The 20,930-nt window shown below is 51.2% G+C and overlaps 1 protein-coding gene across 2 annotated transcripts in view; it reads left to right on the plus strand.

Moving 5' to 3' along the window:
* The window catches only part of COL5A3 (collagen type V alpha 3 chain), a 47,620-nt gene that overhangs the window by 12,781 nt on the left and 13,909 nt on the right, over positions 1–20,930 (plus strand). Inside the window, exons 12-45 of one of the 2 annotated variants that reach the window (XM_039466935.2) lie at positions 4–78; positions 177–260; positions 409–465; positions 561–614; positions 1,034–1,087; positions 2,858–2,911; positions 2,991–3,044; positions 3,231–3,284; positions 3,591–3,635; positions 3,755–3,808; positions 4,997–5,041; positions 5,182–5,235; positions 6,253–6,297; positions 9,071–9,124; positions 9,227–9,271; positions 9,416–9,469; positions 11,412–11,456; positions 11,562–11,615; positions 11,742–11,849; positions 12,276–12,329; positions 14,985–15,038; positions 15,923–15,967; positions 16,207–16,260; positions 16,374–16,418; positions 17,068–17,121; positions 17,223–17,276; positions 17,702–17,755; positions 17,880–17,987; positions 18,139–18,228; positions 18,489–18,542; positions 18,973–19,080; positions 19,201–19,308; positions 19,392–19,445; positions 20,080–20,133. In XM_039466935.2, the coding sequence (XP_039322869.2) occupies positions 4–78; positions 177–260; positions 409–465; positions 561–614; positions 1,034–1,087; positions 2,858–2,911; positions 2,991–3,044; positions 3,231–3,284; positions 3,591–3,635; positions 3,755–3,808; positions 4,997–5,041; positions 5,182–5,235; positions 6,253–6,297; positions 9,071–9,124; positions 9,227–9,271; positions 9,416–9,469; positions 11,412–11,456; positions 11,562–11,615; positions 11,742–11,849; positions 12,276–12,329; positions 14,985–15,038; positions 15,923–15,967; positions 16,207–16,260; positions 16,374–16,418; positions 17,068–17,121; positions 17,223–17,276; positions 17,702–17,755; positions 17,880–17,987; positions 18,139–18,228; positions 18,489–18,542; positions 18,973–19,080; positions 19,201–19,308; positions 19,392–19,445; positions 20,080–20,133 (2,079 nt within the window). The remainder of the gene's footprint in view (positions 1–3; positions 79–176; positions 261–408; positions 466–560; positions 615–1,033; positions 1,088–2,857; positions 2,912–2,990; positions 3,045–3,230; positions 3,285–3,590; positions 3,636–3,754; positions 3,809–4,996; positions 5,042–5,181; positions 5,236–6,252; positions 6,298–9,070; positions 9,125–9,226; positions 9,272–9,415; positions 9,470–11,411; positions 11,457–11,561; positions 11,616–11,741; positions 11,850–12,275; positions 12,330–14,984; positions 15,039–15,922; positions 15,968–16,206; positions 16,261–16,373; positions 16,419–17,067; positions 17,122–17,222; positions 17,277–17,701; positions 17,756–17,879; positions 17,988–18,138; positions 18,229–18,488; positions 18,543–18,972; positions 19,081–19,200; positions 19,309–19,391; positions 19,446–20,079; positions 20,134–20,930) is intronic. The other variant, XM_039466936.2, reaches the window with a different exon arrangement.

Raw genomic sequence — 20,930 nt, forward strand, 5'->3', positions numbered from 1 at the left:
CAGGGCCCTGCTGGCCTCCCAGGAATCCCCGGCGTTGACGGGATCCGGGGCCCACCGGGCACAGTGATCATGATGCCGGTAAGAAGGAGATGGAGTGGCCCAGTCTTGGGGAGTGGAATCCTGATCCAGGAGGGGACCCCTCCCAGGGGCTCCCCTCACCACTAAATTCCCCCCAGTTCCAGTTTGCAGGCGGCTCCTTTAAAGGACCCCCAGTCTCCTTCCAGCAGGCCCAGGCTCAGGCAGTTCTGCAGCAGACCCAGGTGAGTGGGGGGCGTGGACACAGTGGGAGGAACCCCAGAGAGTGACAGAGCCCCGGTGTAAGGAGGGGCTGGGCAGGAGAAGGGGGATATTTTTCTCCTGTAGATGCCTCTGTGGGGAATGTAGGCTCTGACTCCTCTGTCTTTCCAGCTTTCTATGAAAGGCCCCCCTGGTCCAGTGGGACTCACTGGGCGCCCAGGCCCCGTGGTGAGTAAGGGGGCTGCGTGGAGGAGGCGGTGCATGCATCTGAGGAGAAGGATCATTTCCTTCAAACCACACTCCTCCATCTCTCCTCCCTTAAGGGTCTCCCTGGACATCCAGGTCTAAAAGGAGAGGCGGGAGTGGCAGGGCCACAGGTGAGACTGGCAGAGATGGGGTGGGATCGGATGGGAAGCGCCTTCCCCCAGGACCACGGGATACAGTGCTGGATGGGGAAAATGCCAAAGGGGCTGGGAATACCCTTGCAATTACTGACTTTCCTAGAGAATGGTGGCTCATGCCTGTAATCTTAGCACTTTGGGAGGCCGAGGTGGGAGGATTGCTTGAGGCCAGGAGTTCAAGAACAGGCTGGGCAACATAGGGAGACCCTGTCTCTACAATAAATAAATGTGTCCCTCCAAGCTGGGGAGGCTGAGGAAGGAGTATCGCTTGAGCCCAGGTGTCCAGCCTGGGCAGTATAGCAAGACTCCATTTCTAATTTTTTTTTTAAATACACTAAAATAAGTCCCTTTTCCTTCTGATTTTCCTTTCCTTCTTCCTTTTCTCTTTCTTCTAGGGTCCCCGAGGCCTACAGGGACCTCATGGACCCCCTGGCCGAGTGGGCAAGATGGTGAGTGACAGCCAGGTTCCCAGACCACCCCTGATCCATCCCTCAACACCCAACTTGAGCCTTGGCTTTGTGACCTTGGGGTCTGCTGGTGTCATTAGTGGGGCAAGGGTGTGGAAGGCAAGGAATGGCAGCTCCACTGAGTGTGTGGCAGGCTGCAGAGTCAGGAAGGACTTGCTGTAGGAGTGACACTTGCCCTGGGATCTGAAATATCACCAGATGAAGAGGTGGGGAAGGGGAAGAAACAGCATGGCAAAAAAGAGGCCACACTGAAGGCAGCGGCGAGGAAGCCGATTCCAGATCGAGTCACGCACCACCTAATGATAGAATGATGCTTGTAAGATGATTGCCTGGGCGCAGTGGATCACACCTGTAATCCCAGCACTTGGGAGGCCGAGGCAGGTGGATCACTTGAGGTCGGAGTTTGAGATCAGCCTGGGCAATATGGAGAAACCTCGTCTCTACTAAAAGTACAAAAATTAGCCAGGCATGGCAGCTTGCACCTGTAACCCCATCTACTCAGGAGGCTGAGGCATGAGAATGGCTTGAATCCGGGAGGCGGAGGTTGCAGTGAGCCACTGCACTCCAGGCTGGACAACAGACTGAGACTGTCTCAAAAAATAAATAAATAAATAAATAAATAAATAAACAAATAAATAAGGTGATGGTCCCATGAGATTATAATACTGCATTTTTACTGTACCATTTCTATGTTTGGATATGTTTAGACATACAAATACTTACTGTAGTGTTATAATTGCCTGTGGTATTCAGTACAGTCGCCCATTGTCCAAATTTGTAGCCCGGCAGCAATAGGTTATACCACATAGCCTAGGTGTATAGTAGGCAGTACCATCCAGGGTTGTGTACGTGCATTCTGTGATGTTCACACAATGACGAAATTGTCCACGGATGCATTTCCAGAATGTATCCCTGTTGTTCAGTGACATGTGACCATGGTTTTATATATAAACTATATATATATATATATATATATATATATATATATATATATATACACTTCCAGCCTGGGCATCAGAGTGAGACTGCATCTCAAATAAATAAATAAATAAATCAGCCATGGCAGAGCAGCTTATATCTGTAATTCCAGCACTTTGGGAAGCTGAGGTGAAAGGATGACTTGAGCCCAGGAGTTTCAGACCAGCCTGGGCAATATGGCAAAACCCAGTCTCTACACAAAATAAAAATAAGAAATTAGCCAGGCATGGTGGTGCACACCTGTAGTCCCACTACTTGTGAGGCTGAGGTGGGAGGAAGGCTTGAGCCAGGAGTTCAAAGATGCATTGAGTCATGATCATGCCACTACACTCCAGCCTGGGCAAGAGAGCAAGACCTCAGCTCTAAAATACATAAATAAATTAAAAATAATAATATCTCAGCCTGGGCGCAGTGGCTCGTGCTTATAATCCCAGCAGTTTGGGAGGCTGAGGTGGTGGATTGCTTGAGCTCAGGAGTTCGAGATCAGCCTGAGCAACAGGGTGAAACCCCCACCATCTCTACCAAAAATACAAAAAAATTAGCCAGGCGTGGTGGCATGCACCTGTGGTCCCAGCTACTCAGAAGGCTGAGGGTGCAGTGTGCTGAGATCATGCCACTGCACTCCAACCTGAGTGACAGAGTGACACCACATCTCAAAAAAAAAAAAAAAAAAAAAATCTTGATGATGTTGATGATGAAGAAGTTGGGTTCCTGATTTGGGGGAGGGGTACAGGGGAGGTTCATCTTTGACTTCTGGGCTCACTTTCTCCATAGGGCCGCCCTGGAGCAGACGGGGCTCGGGGCCTCCCAGGGGACACTGGACCTAAGGTAGGTGATGGGGCTGAGATAAGACTTAGCGGGGGCTGTCAGGCTTATGGGTTCAAGGCTCACTGGTGTCTCTGGACAGGGTGATCGTGGCTTCGATGGCCTCCCAGGGCTGCCTGGTGAGAAGGGCCAAAGGGTGAGTGTGTGAGGTCCCTCCCCCAGGACCAAGCCCTCCTCCCAATATTCAAGCCCCCTTCTCCTCCCTCAGTATCAGAGTCATGAGGCCTGTCTTCATCCCTCACACCCCATCTGCCTTCCCAGGGGTACTGGTCTCTCCACCCACACCCTTGCACTCTGAACTCTTCTCTGTTCCTCGCTTCAGGGTGACTTTGGCCATGTGGGGCAACCTGGTCCCCCAGGAGAGGATGGTGAGAGGGTAAGTTTGGAAGAGAATTAGGGCCTGGTTTGGAGGGTAAGTTTGGAACCCTGAATGAGAATCAGAGAGGAAGATCTGGAGGTCTCAGTGGCCAGCTTGAGAGCTGGGGACAAACTGTGGGGTTAGGAGGTGAGAGTTGCAGGTCCAGGATTGGAGTCGGGGCCTGAATGGAATCCCATGCACTTAGTCTGCGGGTTCCCAGAGATCTTGGTCTAACTCTGAGACCTCCTGGGGCTGCCCAGATGAGGGAGGTAGCTCTCTGAGGGTTGTACGTTCCTGTTCCCAAGTAATAATGCTTTCCCACAGGGATCAGAGGGACCTCCAGGGCCCACTGGCCAGGCTGGGGAGCCGGTGAGTATCAGGGATCCCAGGGCCCCTTGCTTGGTGCAGGGGAGGGAGTCAGCCCCAGGACTCAAAGACCCCTGGAACTCACAAGGTCATGTAGAGATAACTTGCCTGCTTCCTTTCAGGGTCCCCGAGGACTGATTGGCCCCAGAGGCTCCCCTGGTGTCGTGGGTCACCCGGTGAGTGTCATTGGCTCTCTGCATCCCTGTGTGTCTTTTTGTTTGTTTTCTTGAGACAGGGTCTTGCTCTGTCACCCGGGCTGGAGTGCGGTGGCAAAATCTTGGCTCTCTGCAACCTCCGCCTCCTAGGTTCAAGTGATTCTCACGCCTCAGCCTCCCAAGTAGCTAGGACTACAGGTGCCGGCACCATACCTGGCTAATTTTTGTATTTTTAGTAGAGACGAGGTTTCACCACCTTGTCCAGGTTGGTCTCAAACTCCTGGCCTCAAGCAATCCTCCCAAAGTGCTGGGATTACAGGCCTGAGCCACCATTCCTGGCCCCCGTCTATCTTTTTTTCCCTCACTTTTCTGCCCTCTGCATGTCTATTTCTGGTGCAGGCTTCTCTGCCTGCTAACCTTTCTTTCGTTTCTTTTTGTTTCCAAGATGGAGTCTTGCTCTGTCACCCAGGCTGGAGTGCAGTGGCATGATCTCCACTCACTGCAACTTCTACCTCCCAGGTTCAAGCTATTCTGCCTTGGCCTCCCAAGTAGCTGGGATTACAGATACGTGCCACCATGCTGGCTAATTTTTTGTTGTTTTAGTAGACACAGGGTTTCCTCATGTTGTCCAGGCTGGTGTCGAACTCCTGATCTCATGATCCACCTGCCTGGGCCTCCCAAAGTGCTGGGATTACAGATGTGAGCCACAGTGCCTGGCCTCCCTCCCTCTCTCCCTTCTTTCCTTCCTTCCTTCCTTCCTTCCTTTCTTCCATCCTTCCTTTCTCTCTCTCTCTCTCTCTCTCTCTCTCTCTCTCTCTCTCTCTCACTTTCTCTTCCTTGAGTTTTGCTCTTGTTGCCCAGGCTGGAGTGAAATGGCATGATCTCTGCTCACTGCAACCTCTGCCTCCCAAATTCAAGCTGTTTTCCTGCCTCAGCCTCCTGATTAGCTGGGATTACAGGCATGCTCCACTGCACCCAGCTAATTTTTGTATTTTTAGCAGAGACAGGGTTTCACCATGTTGGCCAGGCTGGTCTTGAACTCGCAACCTCAGGTGATCTGCCTGCCTCAGCCTCCCAAAGTGCTGGGATTACAAGCATGAGCTACCACACCCAGCCCTGCTCACCTTTCTACCTGTATCTCTCGGTGTCTCAGGCTCAGGCTCCCCAGCTTATTGCTCTGTCCTGGTCTCACATTCTTTTTTCTCCTAGGGTGTAACTGGAATTGATGGTGCTCCTGGTGCCAAAGGCAATGTGGTATGTGCCCTGTGCCCTCTGACCCCTGATCCTTCGGACACTCAGACCCCCTGATTGTCCACATCCCTATTCCCTTCCATGACCGGTGCCTCAACACCATGATCCCTCTTGGTTTCACTGAAACCCCACTTTCTCCCCAGGGTCCTCCAGGAGAACCAGGCCCTCCAGGACAACAGGGAAACCACGGGTCCCAGGTTTGAACGATCTTTCCCAATAATGGGGCATGGGAGTGGTCAGTTAAGACCTTAGACCATGCTCAGGCTTCCCAACCTCTGCACTCATTGCTTTTTTCTTTTCTTCTTCTTATTCTTCTTCTTTTTTTTTTTTTTTTTTTTTTTTTTTTTTTTTGAGACGGAGTTTCGCTCTTGTTTCCCAGGCTGGAGTGCAATGGTGCGATCTCGGCTCACCGCAACCTCCGCCTCCTGGGTTCAGGCAATTCTCCTGCCTCAGCCTCCTGAGTAGCTGGGATTACAGGCACGTGCCACCATGCCCAGCTAATTTTTTGTATTTTTTTAGTAGAGACGGGATTTCACCATGTTGATCAGGATGGTCTCGATCTCTTGACCTCGTGATCCACCCACCTCGGCCTTCCAAAGTGCTGGGATTACAGGCTTGAGCCACCGCGCCCGGTTTATTCTTCTTTTTTTTTAATTATTGTACTTTAAGTTCTCTGGTACATGTGCAGATCTTGCGGGATTGTTGCATAGGCACACACATGCCATGGTGGTTTGCTGTCTCCATACCCCCGTCACCTGCATCAGGCATTTCTCCCAGTGTTATCTCTCCCCAACCTTTCCACCCACTGCTGTCCCTCCCCTAGCCCCCCACTCCCCAACAGACCCCAATGTGTAATGTTCCCCTTCCTGTGCCCATGTGTTCTCATTGTTCAACACCCGCCTGTGAGTGAAAACATGTGGTATTTGGTTTTCTGTTCTTGTGTCAGTTTGCTGAGAATGATGGTTTCCAGATTCATCCATGTGCCTACAAAGGAAATGAACTCATCAATTTTTATGGCTGCATAGTATTCCACGGTGTATATGTGCCACATTTTCTTTGTCTAGTCTATCATTGATGGGCATTTGGGTTGTTTCCAGGTCTTTGCTATCGTAAACAGTGCCACAATGAACATACGTGTACATGTGTCTTTATTACAGAATGATTTATAATCCTTCTTTCTTATGCCTTCCCTCATCTTCTTTTTCTGTCCCCAGGGAATCCCCGGACCCCAGGGACTCATCGGCACTCCTGGGGAGAAGGTGAGTGACAGCTCCACCTACCATGACCTCCTCAAGTCTCCTTCCTTCAACTCTGTTGCCAGGGAAATCTTCCCATCAGGGCTCCTCTGTTAGCTCTGGATAGTAATAAATTGCAACATTCCCTAAGCCAGCCCAGAGTTACAAAGTGTCCTTGTTGGAGAAGAATTGGTTGCAAGAAACAGAAACCCACCAAGGCTAGCTCACATAAGGGATATTGTCAGGATACAGAGAGCCCACAGAAGCCTGTTACAGAAGGTATTACCAAGAGGCACAGGCCCTGTGGTCTCATCTTTGTTTCCTGGGACATCTGCTTCCGCCTTCCCTGGCAGGCAGACTTCTTTCTGCACATATCTTTTATTTTTGGTGGTGGTTGTGGGGGAGGGCAGGGTCTCACTATGTCGCCCAGGCTGGAGTGCAGTGGTGCAATGGCACCTCACTGCAGCCTTGACTTCCCCGGGCTCGGGTGATTCTCCCACCTCAGCCACCTGAGTAGCTGGGACTACCGGTGCATACCAGAATGCCTGGCTAAGTCTTCTTTTTTTTTTTTTTGGTAGAGATGGGGTCCCCCTATGTTGCCCAGGCTGCTCTTGAACTCCTGGGCTCAAGCAGTTCATCCGCCTTGGCCTCCCGAAGTGCTGGAATTACAGGCGAGAGCCATTATGCCCAGCTGGCATTTTTAAAGAAAGGGGTGTGGTTGGGAAGCCTCTGTTTCAACATGTCTTTTGCACTGTTTCAATTTAATTTTATTATTTTTGTGGGTACATAGTAGGCATATATAGATATACTTACAGAGTACATGAGATGTTTTGATGCAGTCCTGCAATGCATAATATTCATGTCATGGAGAATGAGAATGGGGTAACCATCCCCTCAAGTATTTATCCACTGTGTTACAAACAGTCCAATTACAGTTTTTTTTTGTTTTGTTTTGAGACGGAGTTTCGCTCTTGTCACCCAGGCTGGAGTGCAATGGTGCGATCTCAGCTCACCGCAACCTCTGCCTTCTGGGTTCAAGCAATTCTCTGGCCTCAGTTTCCCGAGTAGCTGGGATTTCATGTGCCTGCTACCATACCTGGTTAATTTTTTGTATTTTTAGTAGAGACTGGGTTTCTCCATGTTGGTTAGGCTGGTCTGGAACTCCCAACCTCAGGTGATCTGCCCACCTTGGCCTCCAAAAGTACTGGGATTACAGGCATGAGCCAACATGCCTGGCTTTTTTTTTTTTTTTTTTTTTTTTTTTTTTGAGACGAAGTCTCACTCTGTTGCCCAGGCTGGAGTACTGGAGTGCAGTGGTACAATCTTGGCTCACTGCAATCTCCACCTCCCAGGTTCAAACAATTCTCCTGCCTTGGCCACCTGAGTAGCTGTGATTACAGGTGTTCACCACCGTGCCCAGCTAATTTTTGTGTTTTTAGTAGAGATGGGGTTTCACCATGTTGGTCAGGCTGGCCTCAAACTGCTGACTTCATGATCCTTCTACCTCCACCTGCCAAAGTGCTGGAATTACAGATGTGAGCCACCGCACCCAGCCCAACTGTACTCTTTTTTTTTTTTTTTTTTTTTTTTTGAGACGGAGTTTTGTTACCCAGGCTGGAGTGCAATGGTGCGATCTCGGCTCACCACAACCTCCGCCTCCCAGGTTCAGGCAATTCTCCTGCCTCAGCCTCCTGAGTAGCTGGGATTACAGGCACGTGCCACCATGCCCAGCTAATTTTTTGTATTTTTAGTAGAGACGAGGTTTCACCATGTTGACCAGGATGGTCTCGATCTCTTGACCTCGTGATCCACCCACCTCAGCCTCCCAAAGTGCTGGGATTACAGGCTTGAGCCACCGCGCCCGGCTCTCTTTTAGTGTTTAGTTTAGTTTAGTTTTTTTTTTTTTTTTTTTTTAAGACAAAGCTTCACTCTTGTTGTCCAGGCTGTAGTGCAATGGCGTGACCTCAGTTTACTGCAACCTCTGCCTCCCACTTCAAATTCTTTTCCTACCTCAGCCTCCCGAGTAGCTGGGATTACAGGTGCCCACCATTACGCCCAGCTGATTTTTGTAATTTTATTAGAGAAGGGGTTTCACCATGTTAGCCAGGCTGGTCTTGAACTCTTGACTTCAAGTAATTCACTCTCCTGGGCCTCCCAAAGTGGTGGGATTACAGGCGTGAGCCACTGTGCCTGGTTTCTTTTAGTTATTTTTAAATGTACAATTAAATTATTACTGAAGCTGGGCATGGTGGCTCACGCCTGTAATCCCAGTACTTTGGGAGGCTGAGGTGGGTGGATCACTTGAGGTTAGGAGTTCAAGACCAGCCTGGCCAACATGGTGAAACCCCTTCTCTAATAAAATTACAAAAATTAGCCAGGCACTGTAGTCCCAGCTACTCGAAAGGCTGAGGCAGGAGAATCACTTGAACCTGGGAAGAGGTTGCAGTGAGCTGAGATCGTGCCACTGCATGCCAGCCTGTGTGACAGAGTAAGACTTCATCTCACAAAAAAAATTATTATTGACATAGTCATCCTGTTGTGCCATCAATCTTGTACTGCTTTTATGTTCCCCTTGCAACCCTCCCAGAGGCAAAGGATTTCTGAGGATCAGAAAGGGAAATGGGCTTGCCTGGGGTCACACAGCAAGCTTGGGCAGAGCCGGGAGAGATTTCCTGGCCAGTGGGGTTTGCTTCTTCCTCAATCTTGAGGTGGCTGCATGTCTGAGTAGATCTGATCCTGGTGGTGCTCCAGGGCTCTGAGCACCTCTGTCTCTCCCCTGCTGTTCATCTTCTTTCAGGGTCCCCCTGGAAACCCAGGAATTCCAGGCCTCCCAGGAGCTGATGGCCCTCCGGTGAGAACCAGGAGCTGGGAAAAGGAGGAAGGAGAAAGGGGAAGCTTGGGAATTGGAATGGCAAATTTTGGCGTCTGATAACTTAGAATGTTTCTTCCCCAGGGTCACCCAGGCCATGAGGGCACCACGGGAGAGAAAGGGGCCCAGGTGAGTGACCAGGAGGTTAGGCTGGATTGGGGACCAGGGTCAGGAGGCAGGGCCTGGAGTCAGGGGCCAGAGAGGAGAGTGATGGGGGCTCTCAGAATGTGGAAAGGATTGGCTAGAATGGCACTGACCTTATCTTCCTCCCAGGGTCCACCAGGGTCGGCAGGCCCTCCAGGCTATCCTGGACCTCGAGGAGTGAAGGTAGGTGATATTGGGGGCTTGCAAGTAAGAGTGATTTACCAGCTCTGGGTTCGGGGATGCAGCTCCATTGGAAACTTCTGGATGTGTGGAGAAGGGAATCACACAGGCCAGATGTAGCGGGAGTGGGGTTTGGAGCTGCACAGCCAAGGACAGCCTTACAGCGTGGTTGTCACCTTGTTGTTGAGAAGAGTTAAGCCCATTAGAGGCTGCATACATTTCTTTTTCTTTTTGAGACAGAGTTTGTGGCCAGGCTGGAGTACAGTGGAGCCATCTTGGCTCACTGCAACCTCTGCCTCCTCCCAGGTTCAAGGAATTTCTCTTGCCTCAGCCTCCCAAGTAGCTGGGACTACAGGCATGTGCCTGCATGCCTGCCTAATTTTTCTCTTTTTAGTAGAGAAAGATTTTCACCATGTTGGCCAGGTTGGTCTCGAACTCCTGACCTCAGGTGATCTGCCTGCCTCGGCCTCCCAAAGTGCTAGATTGCAGGGGTAAACCGCTGCGCCTGGCCCGAGGATAGTGTTCTAACCCAGGCTCAGAACCATGTAATCTACAAGCACAGTAATGCTGAGTTAAGCCAAGAGCTGCACCCTGGCTAAACAGAGGTACATTAGAGTTCACGTTCATATGGAAGCTGAGTCCAGTGACATTGTAGCCAAGTACAGATGTAATTTACCTGAATGTGTGTGCATTAGACAACCTTAGTCAGGCTATAATCAAGGAATTGGCCACATTGTAGCAGGCCACAGAGTCTGGCAAGCATCACCCTCAGAGTTACATTGTAGCCAGGCATAGTTACATTTTTTAAAACCATTTAAAAAAATGTTTCATTTTATACAGACCTAGTCTTCTCTGTTGACCAGGCTGGAGTATAGTAGCATAATACTGGCTCACTGCAGCCTTGAACTCCTGGGCTCAAGTAATCCCCTCACTTTAGCCTCCTGAATAGCTAGGACTATAGGCGTGTGCCATCAGGCTTGGCAGTTTTTTCGTTTGATGATGATGATGATGATTGAGACAGGGCTGTTGTCCATGCTGGAATGCAGTACCACCATCGCAGTTTACTCATGAAGCCTGGAGTCCCAGCCTCAATCAATCCTCCCACCTCACCCTCCCAGGTAGCTGGAACTATAGGTGCGTGTCACCATATCCGGCTATTTTTTTTTTTAATACTTTTTGTAGAGATGAAGTTTTCCCATGTTGCCCAGGCTGATTTGGAACTCTTGGGCTCCAGCAATCCTCCTGCCTCTGCCTCCCAAAAAGTTGGGATAACAGGCATGAGCCACCATGCCCAGCCTGTAGTTACATTAGTTGACCCCCATGTTGTAGTTGAGTTTGGTTACATTGTAGCCAAAGCTAGAGAGCAACTGTAGCCAAACTCAATTACATTTGGATCAAGTGAATTTCTCTGTGACTGGAGACTAACCACAGGGGCTATATTGTATCCAAGTGCCATTTCACTGTGGCTGCTGAGCTCAGATACATTGTAGCCAAGTGAGTTTTCAGAACTGGGTGTGAGCAGCATCCAGACTTGCGCTAAGCATTCTCTCCTTAGCCAAGCACAGAGTCGTGCTGTTGCCAAGCACAGAGTCGCCTTGTAGCCGGCACGATGGGGAACATTCCTTTGCCTGTATAATGAGGTCCGGGCCTGGAATGTTCATCTTCCTTCTCCTGCCAGAAGCAACTGTGGACAAAGTGTCTCCAGGAGACCAGAATCACTTACTTGGAAATTTGGCCTTCCCCGTACACCCCCGCACAGATGACCTTGGGAGGCCTCCAGTGGGGAGGGAGGGGTCTCCGGGGAAAGATCATTTCTTCTGAAGCTGCCCCTCCCAGCTTCTGCCTAGCATCCTCTTGGGACTGTTCTGGCTGCTTTAGAGCAGGGGACTGAGTTTGGGGTCCTTCTTAAGCAGGGCAGAGGCTTGAGAGCTTTTTTATTTTTCAGGGCACTTCAGGGAACCGGGGCCTCCAGGGGGAGAAAGGCGAGAAGGTGAGGAGGGAAGGAATTCATTAGGGGAAGAGGACCCCAGTCATAGGGTCCTGGTGGTGTCCCTTCCCCGAGGCCCTCACTGCTGGCCTCTGTCTCTCCCACTAGGGAGAGGACGGCTTCCCAGGCTTCAAGGGTGATGTGGGGCTCAAAGGTGACCGGGTAAGGCCAGCTGCAGATGAGGAGTGGTGTGGTTCTCTGGGGCTGGGGGAAGACAGCGAGGGGCCTGGAGCTAACAGAGCAGGAAGGACAAAAGATTAATGTTAAAGAGTCTCCTTTTTCTTCCAGGGGAAGCCTGGAGCCCCAGGTCCCCGGGGAGAGGATGGTCCCGAGGGGCCAAAGGGGCAGGAGGGGCTGGCTGGTGAGCAGGGGCCCCCAGGCTCAGCTGGGGAGAAGGTAAATGACTCTCCACCCTCCAGCCTCCCACAGTCAGGATGTCCCCAACCTTTTCCCTCTGCCTTTGCCCTTGCCCTTTTATTATACCTCCGACATCAGGAGGCTGCTACCAACCTTGTCATCACCTTAATTCCTCAGCTCAGCATTATAGAACAATTTATTGCACGTAACTTATGTGTTTATCTCCATAACCACCACATGCAATAGGCATTTTCATCCCATTTTACAGACAAGGAAAACTGAGGCTTGGAATGGCTGAATGGCCTGCCCAAGGATGTGCCCCTAGCAGGCAGGAGCCAGGACTTGAACCCTGTTTCCCCGACTCCCACTCCATTAACCTGTTCGCCATGCCCCAGCCAGCCTGACCTTTCTGCCTCTGACCTCCAGGTTGCAATTTCTGACCTTTGTCCCATAATCTCTCTGCAGGGCAAGCTTGGGGTGCCAGGCCTCCCAGGTTATCCAGGACGTCCTGGATCTAAGGTAGGAAGCTGGGTTTGGTGGTAGAGTTGGAGATGGGCAGGATTCAGAGACTAATATCTGGGGGCCCAGGCTGTGGTCTTGGGAGATGAGCTGCCCACCCCAAGGGTCATTGAAAGAATGTAAAATGTGGGCTTTGCCCAGGCATAGTGGCTCATGCCTCTCAGAGCCCTGAGAGGCTAAGGTGGGAGGGTTGCTTGAGCCCAGGAGCTCAAGACCAGACTGGACAACAAGGCAAAACATTGTCTCTAAAAAAAACATACAAAAATTAGCTGGATATGTCTGGGAGTGGTGGCTAATGCCTGTAATCCCACCACTGTGGGAGGCAGAGGCAGATGGATCACTTGAGATCAGGAGTTCAAGACCAGCCTGGCCAATATGGTAAAACCCCATCTCTACTAAAAATACAAAAAAAAAATTAGCCAGGCTTGGTAGCAGGCACTTGTAATCCCAGCTACCCGGAGGCTGTGGCAGGAGAATTGCTTGAGCCCAGGAATTGGGGGTTGTAGTGAGCTGAGATCATGCCACTTACTCCACCCTAGGCAACAGAGTGAGAGTCTGTCTCAAAAAAAAAAAAAAGAAAGAAAGAAAGAAAAGAAAAGAAAGATATTTGGGAAAATATTTTAGTGCAGAATCCTCCCAGAATTCCATATTTTTGCTCTATGGAACTACATTGAATTTGATGGCACGTGTGTGTGTGTGTGTGTGTGTGTGTGTGTGTGTGTGTGTGATTTCTCTTCACATTGAATCCTTTCCCTTTAACTAGTTTTTTCTTTTTTCTTTTTAATGATCAGGAAAAATCTTTTAACTTAATTTTAATAGATAACTTTTCCTTCCTTCCTTCCTTCCTTCCACCCTTTCTTCCTCCCTTCCACCCTTCCTTCCTTCTTTCCCTCCCTCCCTCCCTCTCTCCCTCTCTCTTTTCTTTTTCTCTTTCTTTTCTTTCAGACAGGGTGTCACTGTCATTCAGGCTCCAGTGCAGTAGTACAATCATAGCTCATTGCAGCCTCCAATTCTTGGACTCAAGAGTCCTCATGCTTCAGCCTCCCGAGTAGCTGGGAACCACAGGCATACACCACCATGCCTAATGATTTTTTAATTTTTTGCAGAGACAGCGTCTTGCTATGTTGCCCATGCTGGTCTCAAACTCCCAACTTCAAGTGATTCTCCTACTTCAGCCTCCCAAAGTGCTGGGATTACAAACATAAGCTACTGTACCTGGCATAGACTAAGATTTTAGAAAGTCCTTGTGTGCATGTGTGCAGGATCCTTGAAGAGCATACGGGCCAGGTGTGGTGGCTGACACCTGTAATCCTGGCACTTTCAGGGGCTGAGATGGGAGAATCACTAGAGGCCAGGAGTTCAAGACCAGTCTGGGCAACATAGTGAGACCCCATAACTGCTAAAAAATTATTTTAAAAATTAGCTGAGCCGGGCGCGGTGGCTCAAGCCTGTAATCCCAGCACTTTGGGAGGCCGAGGTGGTCAAGAGATCGAGACCATCCTGGTCAACATGGTGAAACCCTGTCTCTACTAAAAATACAAAAAATTAGCTGGGCATGGTGGCGCGTGCCTGTAATCCCAGCTACTCAGGAGGCTGAGGCTGGAGAATTGCCTGAACCCAGGAGGCGGAGGTTGTGGTGAGCCGAGATCACGCCATTGCACTCCAGCCTGGGTAACAAGAGCGAAACTCCGTCTAAAAAAAAAAAAATTAGCTGGGCATGGTGGCATGCACCTGCAGTCCCAGGTATTCAGGAGGCTGAGGTAGGAGAATCACTTGAGCCAAGAAGGTGGAAGCTGCAGTGAGCTATGATTGTACCACTGCACTCCAGCCTGGGTGACAAAGTGAGACTCTGTCTCTAAAGAAAAGGAAAAAAAAATGAGTATAGGGACCATGGAGCCCTCAGATAAGGGAGGGTAGAGGGATGGAATGGAATTTGAGGCTGGATGCCACCCGCATCCAAGTAACTTAGCAAATCTCTTTTCTGATCTGAACTCAGTCTGCACAGTGAGGAGTGTGAGAGGATATCAGAGTCTCTGATGTCTTCCCCCAAGTGGAGGGAAGGTGCCTCCAGCAGGGACTGGAGTCAGTTAACAAATATTAAAAAGCACTCACTGTGTGCCAGGCAGTGGGGATTAAGACCAGTGAGCTATGTCCCAGTGAAGGAAAACAGGCATTGAATAAGTAAGTAAGTAAGAGTCATTTCAATGCAAGAGTTCTCGGGAAAACAAAATAGCACAATGTGACAGACAGAGGGTGACTTAGGTGATGTGTGAAAGTCAGGATGGTGGAAGAAAGGCATTCTCAGGAGGTGACATCTGAATGAGACCTAAATGGTCAGGAGTGGCTGACCGTGTGGAGACCTAGGAGAAGATCATTTCAGGCAAAGAGAGCAGCCAGTGCAAAGGCCCTGAGGCAGGAACATACTGCTGTGCCCAAGGACCATCGAGGAGGCCAGTTTTGCTGGAGCGAAATGAGAAGGGAGGAGAGGAAGGGAGAGAAGAAAAGAGGGCTGCCTTGGAGGAGGCTGGGGCTAGAGACCAAAGAAGCTTCTGGAATCAGTGACCTGGAAATGCCCCAGAGGACAGTATGAGGGGTCAATTCCATGCACCACTCACTCTTCACCCTCAAGTCTTCTCTCTAATTCTCTCCACTCAGGGATCCATTGGATTTCCCGGGCCCCTGGGACCCATAGGAGAGAAAGGGAAGTCGGTGAGTCATGACCGGGGTAAGGGAGAGGGGCGAACTTGTCCGAGGGGAACAGCGTGTGTGGATGTGCCTGATGGTGGGTGGACCCTGGGTGTCTGTGTCTATGCCTGGAAACACTTGTGTGCACACATGCTGTTATATGCAATGTATGACACATGTAGGTGACCACACATGGTATTGCTGTAATTATGACCGTAAGTATGTGTATGTGTGTTTCATGTGTCTTTCAATATAGATCAGACAGGGTTTGAGTACTGCAGTGGGCAGGCCTGCGCCTGGGCAAACAAGGGCATGATGGTGGGCATGAATGTATGCAAGAAGGTTGTACACACGTGTGAAAGGACATGTGTATACACGTGTGTGCTTCCGTGCACACTGAGTGGTGTATACAGGCATGTATTTGTGTTGCTATGTGTGTATTGTAAAGTGTTAATGAACATTGTGTATATGTATGTCCTGCTTACCAGGACAAGGTCCTCAGATGAATCCGGGCATGCACGTGTTTACAGTGGGTATACATGTGTGCAAAAGATCTATTGCATGATGAGTTCTGTGTCTCATCTTCAGGCTGTGCGTTGCCAAATGCATGCCATGACTGTATGCAATCATGTATGCATACTGCACAGCTGTGATAAACACGTGTCTGTGTGGGCAAACATGCTTGCACATTTGGACTCTGTAGAAGCAATGATAGTTGTAATTGTGTGTTGATCTTTGCGTGGTTGTGAGTATAAGTTGTATTTGTGTGTATGTGTATGACTGAAAGGCTTGTGAATATCCGTGTGGCAGACACCTTTCTGGGTCTGTGACTAGGTGCCATGTTGTGTTTGTGGCATGCCTTTGCACTCTAATTCTCTTCTGCTTTCTCTCTTACAATTTATTTTCAGGGAAAGGCTGGACAGCCAGGGCTGGAAGGAGAGCGGGGACCGCCAGTAAGAAAATAGAGTACCCCTACCCTGCTGGGACTTCGGGACAGGGCTGGGAAGGAGAGGTGGTGGAGGGATCATCAGTGGGCAGGGAAAGAGTTTTGGTTATATCAGTAACACTGGTGCGGTGGGAGAGGGAGTCACAAGGGGAGGGGACCTGGAAGACTTGGTCCCATCTCCCAGGCTCCCCCACCCCCTCACATCTGATCTTTGCCTTTTTTTTTTTTTTTTTTTTTTTTGCTCAGGGCTCCCGTGGAGAGAGGGGGCAACCAGGTGCCACAGGGCAACCAGGCCCCAAGGTATGGGATGGGTGGGCGATCAAGGCCCCCCATGCCCCAGGCTCAGCTAGTCCTTCCCAATTTTTCCCAGTTGAGTTCGTTCTGGGGCCTGAGTCTTATTCACTCTGTCCTAGGGCGATGTGGGCCAGGACGGGGCCCCTGGAATCCCTGGAGAAAAGGTGAGTGTGTGTGTGTGTGTGTGTGTGTGTGCGCGCACGCGTGTGCGTGTGTGTGTGTGTGAGAGAGAGAGAGAGAGAGAGAGACAGAGAGAGAAAGAGAGAGAGAGAGATTGATTCTGAGTGGAGGACAAGCCCAGGAGATGAAGAGACATTATAATGCAATGGGAAGACCACAGCTTCATTGGGCGTGGTGATGCCTACCTGTAGTCCCAGCTACTCTGGAGGCTGAGATGAGAGCATCACTTGAGCCCAGGAGGTGGACTCTGCAGTGAGCTATGATCATACCACTGCACTCCAACTTGGGTGACAGAGCAAGACTCCATCATTTAAAAAAGAAAAAAGGAACACAGCCTCCGAAGTCAGAGAGCCATGAGTTCAAGTCCTGGCTCTGCCACTCACCTACTGTGCGACATTGGGCAAGCCACTTAACCTCTCTGTGCCTTAGTTTTCTCCTCTGTAAAATGGAAGTCACCTTAGTCTCCACCCTAAAGGGCTGCAGTAGTGAATAAAATGACTTGCTGTGTGGAGAATGCGCTGCCTCGTGCCTGGCATGCAGTCAGCACTCAGTATGTGCCCTGTTGCTGTGTCAGGCTCAGGGAGTGGGCAGTCAGGCAGGAGGGATGAGATAATGACTTCGGTTCCATTTCAGGGCCTCCCTGGTCTGCAAGGCCCTCCAGGATTCCCCGGGCCAAAGGGCCCCCCTGTGAGTGACGTCACCCTCATTGTGGGTTGGGCGGGTAGAGGATGTGGGAAGGGAAGAAGCCCTGTATCTGTGCCCCAACTCTTTCCTACCTCATCCCCCAGGGTCACCAAGGTAAAGATGGACGACCAGGGCACCCTGGACAGAGAGGAGAGTTGGTGAGTAACCCCTCAACCTTTGATACCTGATCCTTTTTTTTTTTTTTTTTTTTTTTTTTATGCGATGGAGTCTCACTCCGTCGCTCAGTACAGTAGGGTGATCTCAGCGCACTGCAGCTTTTGCCTCTGGGGTTCAAACAATTCTCCTGCCTCAGCCTCCCGAGTGGGACCACAGGCGTGTGCCACCACGCCTGGCTATTTTTGGTATTTTTAGTAGAGATAGAGCTTTGTGATGTTGGCCAGGCTGGTCTTGAACTCTTGGCTTCGAGTGGCCCCACCTACCTCAACTTCCCAAAGTGCTGGGATCACAGGCATAAGCCGCTGGGCCTGGCCAGATTCCTGATCCTATCAGGCCTGCCTCCCCCTCCCCCATCCCTTCCCCATGTAACACCCCCCCCCCCTCCCCATTTAATTTTTCTCTCTAGGGCTTCCAAGGTCAGACAGGCCCACCTGGACCAGCTGGTGTCTTGGGCCCTCAGGTCAGCGTGGACTCCTTAAAATTCCCTTGTTTTGTACCAGTTGGGGGAGGTTTAGAAGAAAGCTGGACACCTGAGCGTCTCCCCCAGGCCACTCTCACTCAAGAGGAGCCTTCTTCCTCACCAGGGAAAGACGGGAGAAGTGGGCCCTCTGGGTGAAAGGGGGTCTCCGGGCCCCCCTGGACCTCCTGGGGAACAAGGTCTTCCTGGCATGGAAGGCAGAGAGGGAGCCAAGGTGAGCCACTGTCTCCTGGGGATCTTGGCTGAACGTCCAAGATCAACCAAGGGCTCAGAATCAGTCTCATGGGGGGGAGGGCCCTGAGTCACAGGCGGGAAGGAGACAGCCCCTCCCTGGGGCTTGATTGCCGTCCTTTCTACTTCCGCAGGGGGAGCTGGGACCACCGGGACCCCTTGGAAAGGAAGGGCCAACTGGACCCAGGGGCTTTCCCGGCCCCAAGGGGGCCCCTGGGGACCCGGTGAGTATCTTTGGAGACCCTCTTGCACGTCCCTTAGAGAAGGAAAGGATGGGGGGCCGCAGGGGAAGCGGGGAATGGCATTTGGAGTAGGGGAAATGATGAAAGATAAAAGACGCTGGTGGGAACTGGGAAAGGCAGACCCCTCAAAGCTCCATGTCCAGTCCCAGGAGGGGGTGGGGACTCCGAGCTCCCCCTAGAGGAAGACAGTACTTGGGGACACCCTTGGGAGTCTCTTGACTGTGAATTATCTCCTCCTTCAGGGATCTACTGGTTTGAAGGGTGACAAGGGACCCCCAGGGCCCGTCGGGGCCAATGTAAGTATAACCCTATGTGCTGGGTAGGGGGCAGGGTGGAGGGGACTCAAGGTATCTTGGACAAGCTGCTCAAGGTAGCTTGACATCGTCATGATAAAACCTATGATGGAGACCAAAGTGGGTGGATCACTTGAGGTCAGGAGTTCGAGACCAGCCTGGCCAAAATGTTGAAACCCCGTCTTTACTAAAAATACAAAAATTAGCTGGGCATGGTGGCACGTGCCTGTAATCCCAGCTACTCAGGAGGCTGAGGCAGGAGAATTGCTTGAACCTGGGAGGCGGAGGTTGCGGGGAGCCGAGATCGCGCCATTGCACTCCAGCCTGGGTGACAGAGTGAGACTCTGTTTCAGAAACAAAACCAAAACCAAAAAAACTCCATAAAGGAGGGCTACTACTGGTATTACTCTTGACCTGTCACCTCTGTTTTCAGGGCTCCCCTGGTGAGCGGGGTCCTCTGGGCCCAGCAGGAGGCATTGGACTTCCTGGCCAAAGTGGCAACCAAGGCCCCATTGGGCCTGCAGGCGAGAAGGGGTCCCCAGTAAGTGACCTGCCCATCCCATTCCTAGAGCCCCCTCAGGGTCTGGTCCTGCCACATCCCAGGACTGGGCTCCTGAGGACATTCCTGCCCCGACATCCTCCTTTCCATTCCCCACAACAGGGAGAACGTGGCCCTCCTGGCCCCACTGGCAAAGATGGGATCCCAGGGCCCCTAGGGCCTCTGGGACCCCCTGGAGCTGCTGGGCCTTCTGGCGAGGAAGGGGACAAGGTGAGGGGTTCACAGAGAGGAAGGGTCCAGGGGAGGATGGGGGGTGAACGGAAGCTGGGTCCTTCATCCCATTTCCTCTGCAGGGGGACGTGGGCGCCCCTGGTCACAAGGGGATCAAAGGCGATAAAGGAGATGCGGTGAGTGGAGATCCCCAGTGAGGCGGGGTGGGGCAGGTAGCAGAAGAGAGAGGAGGCCAGGGACGTAGAGATCATTCTGTATGGGGTAGGAGAGGCCATGGAGTTTTCTGCCTTCCCAGGCACCATCTTGACACCTACATGCAACAAAAGGTACTTGAGCTGCCTGGAGCAATGGGGCCACAGAACCCAACTGTAGACAGGATAAGGATAGCTGGGGCTCCCGAAGAACTGGAAAGGCACTGGGGTGGGGGTGACCTCCTTCTCCCTTCTTAGTGACATGTCATTCCCTCTGCCTGACTCACATGGCAGGCACTGAGGCATCCGATTCCCAACTTCCCTCTAGAACGTCAGCTCCAGTGTCCCCCATCACTGAGCCAGCTTCACCCCTGGTCTTGGTAGAACTTGTGGGGAAAGGTCCTGATGGCCAGGGCTGGGCTTAGGACAGACGTCTGTCTCTGGTCCCATTAGCTGATGGCTGAGAAGACAGGATTTGGGGAGATGCAGCTGTTGCTGCCGGATAGGGGAAGTTGTTCTCATAAAGGGGTGTGGGTAGGGAGGTGGCGATTGATATATCCAGTGCCCTCTCTGATCTTACACCTGAGGGAGTTTTTTATTCTGTTTCCTGTTCTCCCAGGGCCCACCTGGACCAGCAGGGATACGGGGTCCTGCAGGACACCCAGGTCCCCCAGTGAGTGCTCACAGCTTTGTTGTCCTTCTCTGGATCCTTGATGGGAAGGGATACTGGGAGCAAATGACAGTGGAAACACACCGACTCAATCGCAACCCCAAACCCAACCCCGATCCTCCCCCAATGCCGACACCCAGTGTGAACTCACCCCCAGAATCTGATTCAGTCCCAACCCAACCACGTCTTCCTTTCGTACCAACACCCAATATGAACTCACCCCCAGAGTCAGAGTCAATCCCAACCCAACCCTGTCTTCCTCTCAATACCAACACCCCATGTGAACTTAACCCCAGAATCTGGTTCAATCCCAACCCAACCATGTGTTCCCTCAATACCAATACCAATGTGAACTCATCCCCAGAGTCCTTAATCTGCCCCTCTATATTGATGCCCACTGTGAATTCAACCCTACAATTGGACTCAGTTCCAACCTAAACCCAGCTCTGAACCCCGTTTTAGCCCCGTCTCAACTCTGCTCATGACCTTAACCTCAGTCCTACTCAAACCTTATCTGAGGCCAGGCATGGTGGCTCCTGCCTGTAATCCCAGTACTTTCGGAGGCCAAAGCGGGTGGATCACCTGAGGTCAGGAGTTCGGGACCAGCCTGGCCAAATAGTGAAACCCCATCTCTACTAAAAATACAAAAAAATTAGTCAGACTTGGTGGCAGGCACCTGTAATCCCAGCTACTTGGGAGGCTGTGACAGGAGAATTGCTTGAATCCAGGAGTCAGAGATTACAGTGAGCCAAGATTGCACCACTGCACTCCACCCATCTCAAAAAAAAAAAATGCCAGGC

Source organism: Saimiri boliviensis, chromosome 14 (genome assembly GCF_048565385.1).
Source record: "Saimiri boliviensis isolate mSaiBol1 chromosome 14, mSaiBol1.pri, whole genome shotgun sequence".
Classification (NCBI taxonomy): Eukaryota; Metazoa; Chordata; class Mammalia; order Primates; family Cebidae; genus Saimiri; species Saimiri boliviensis.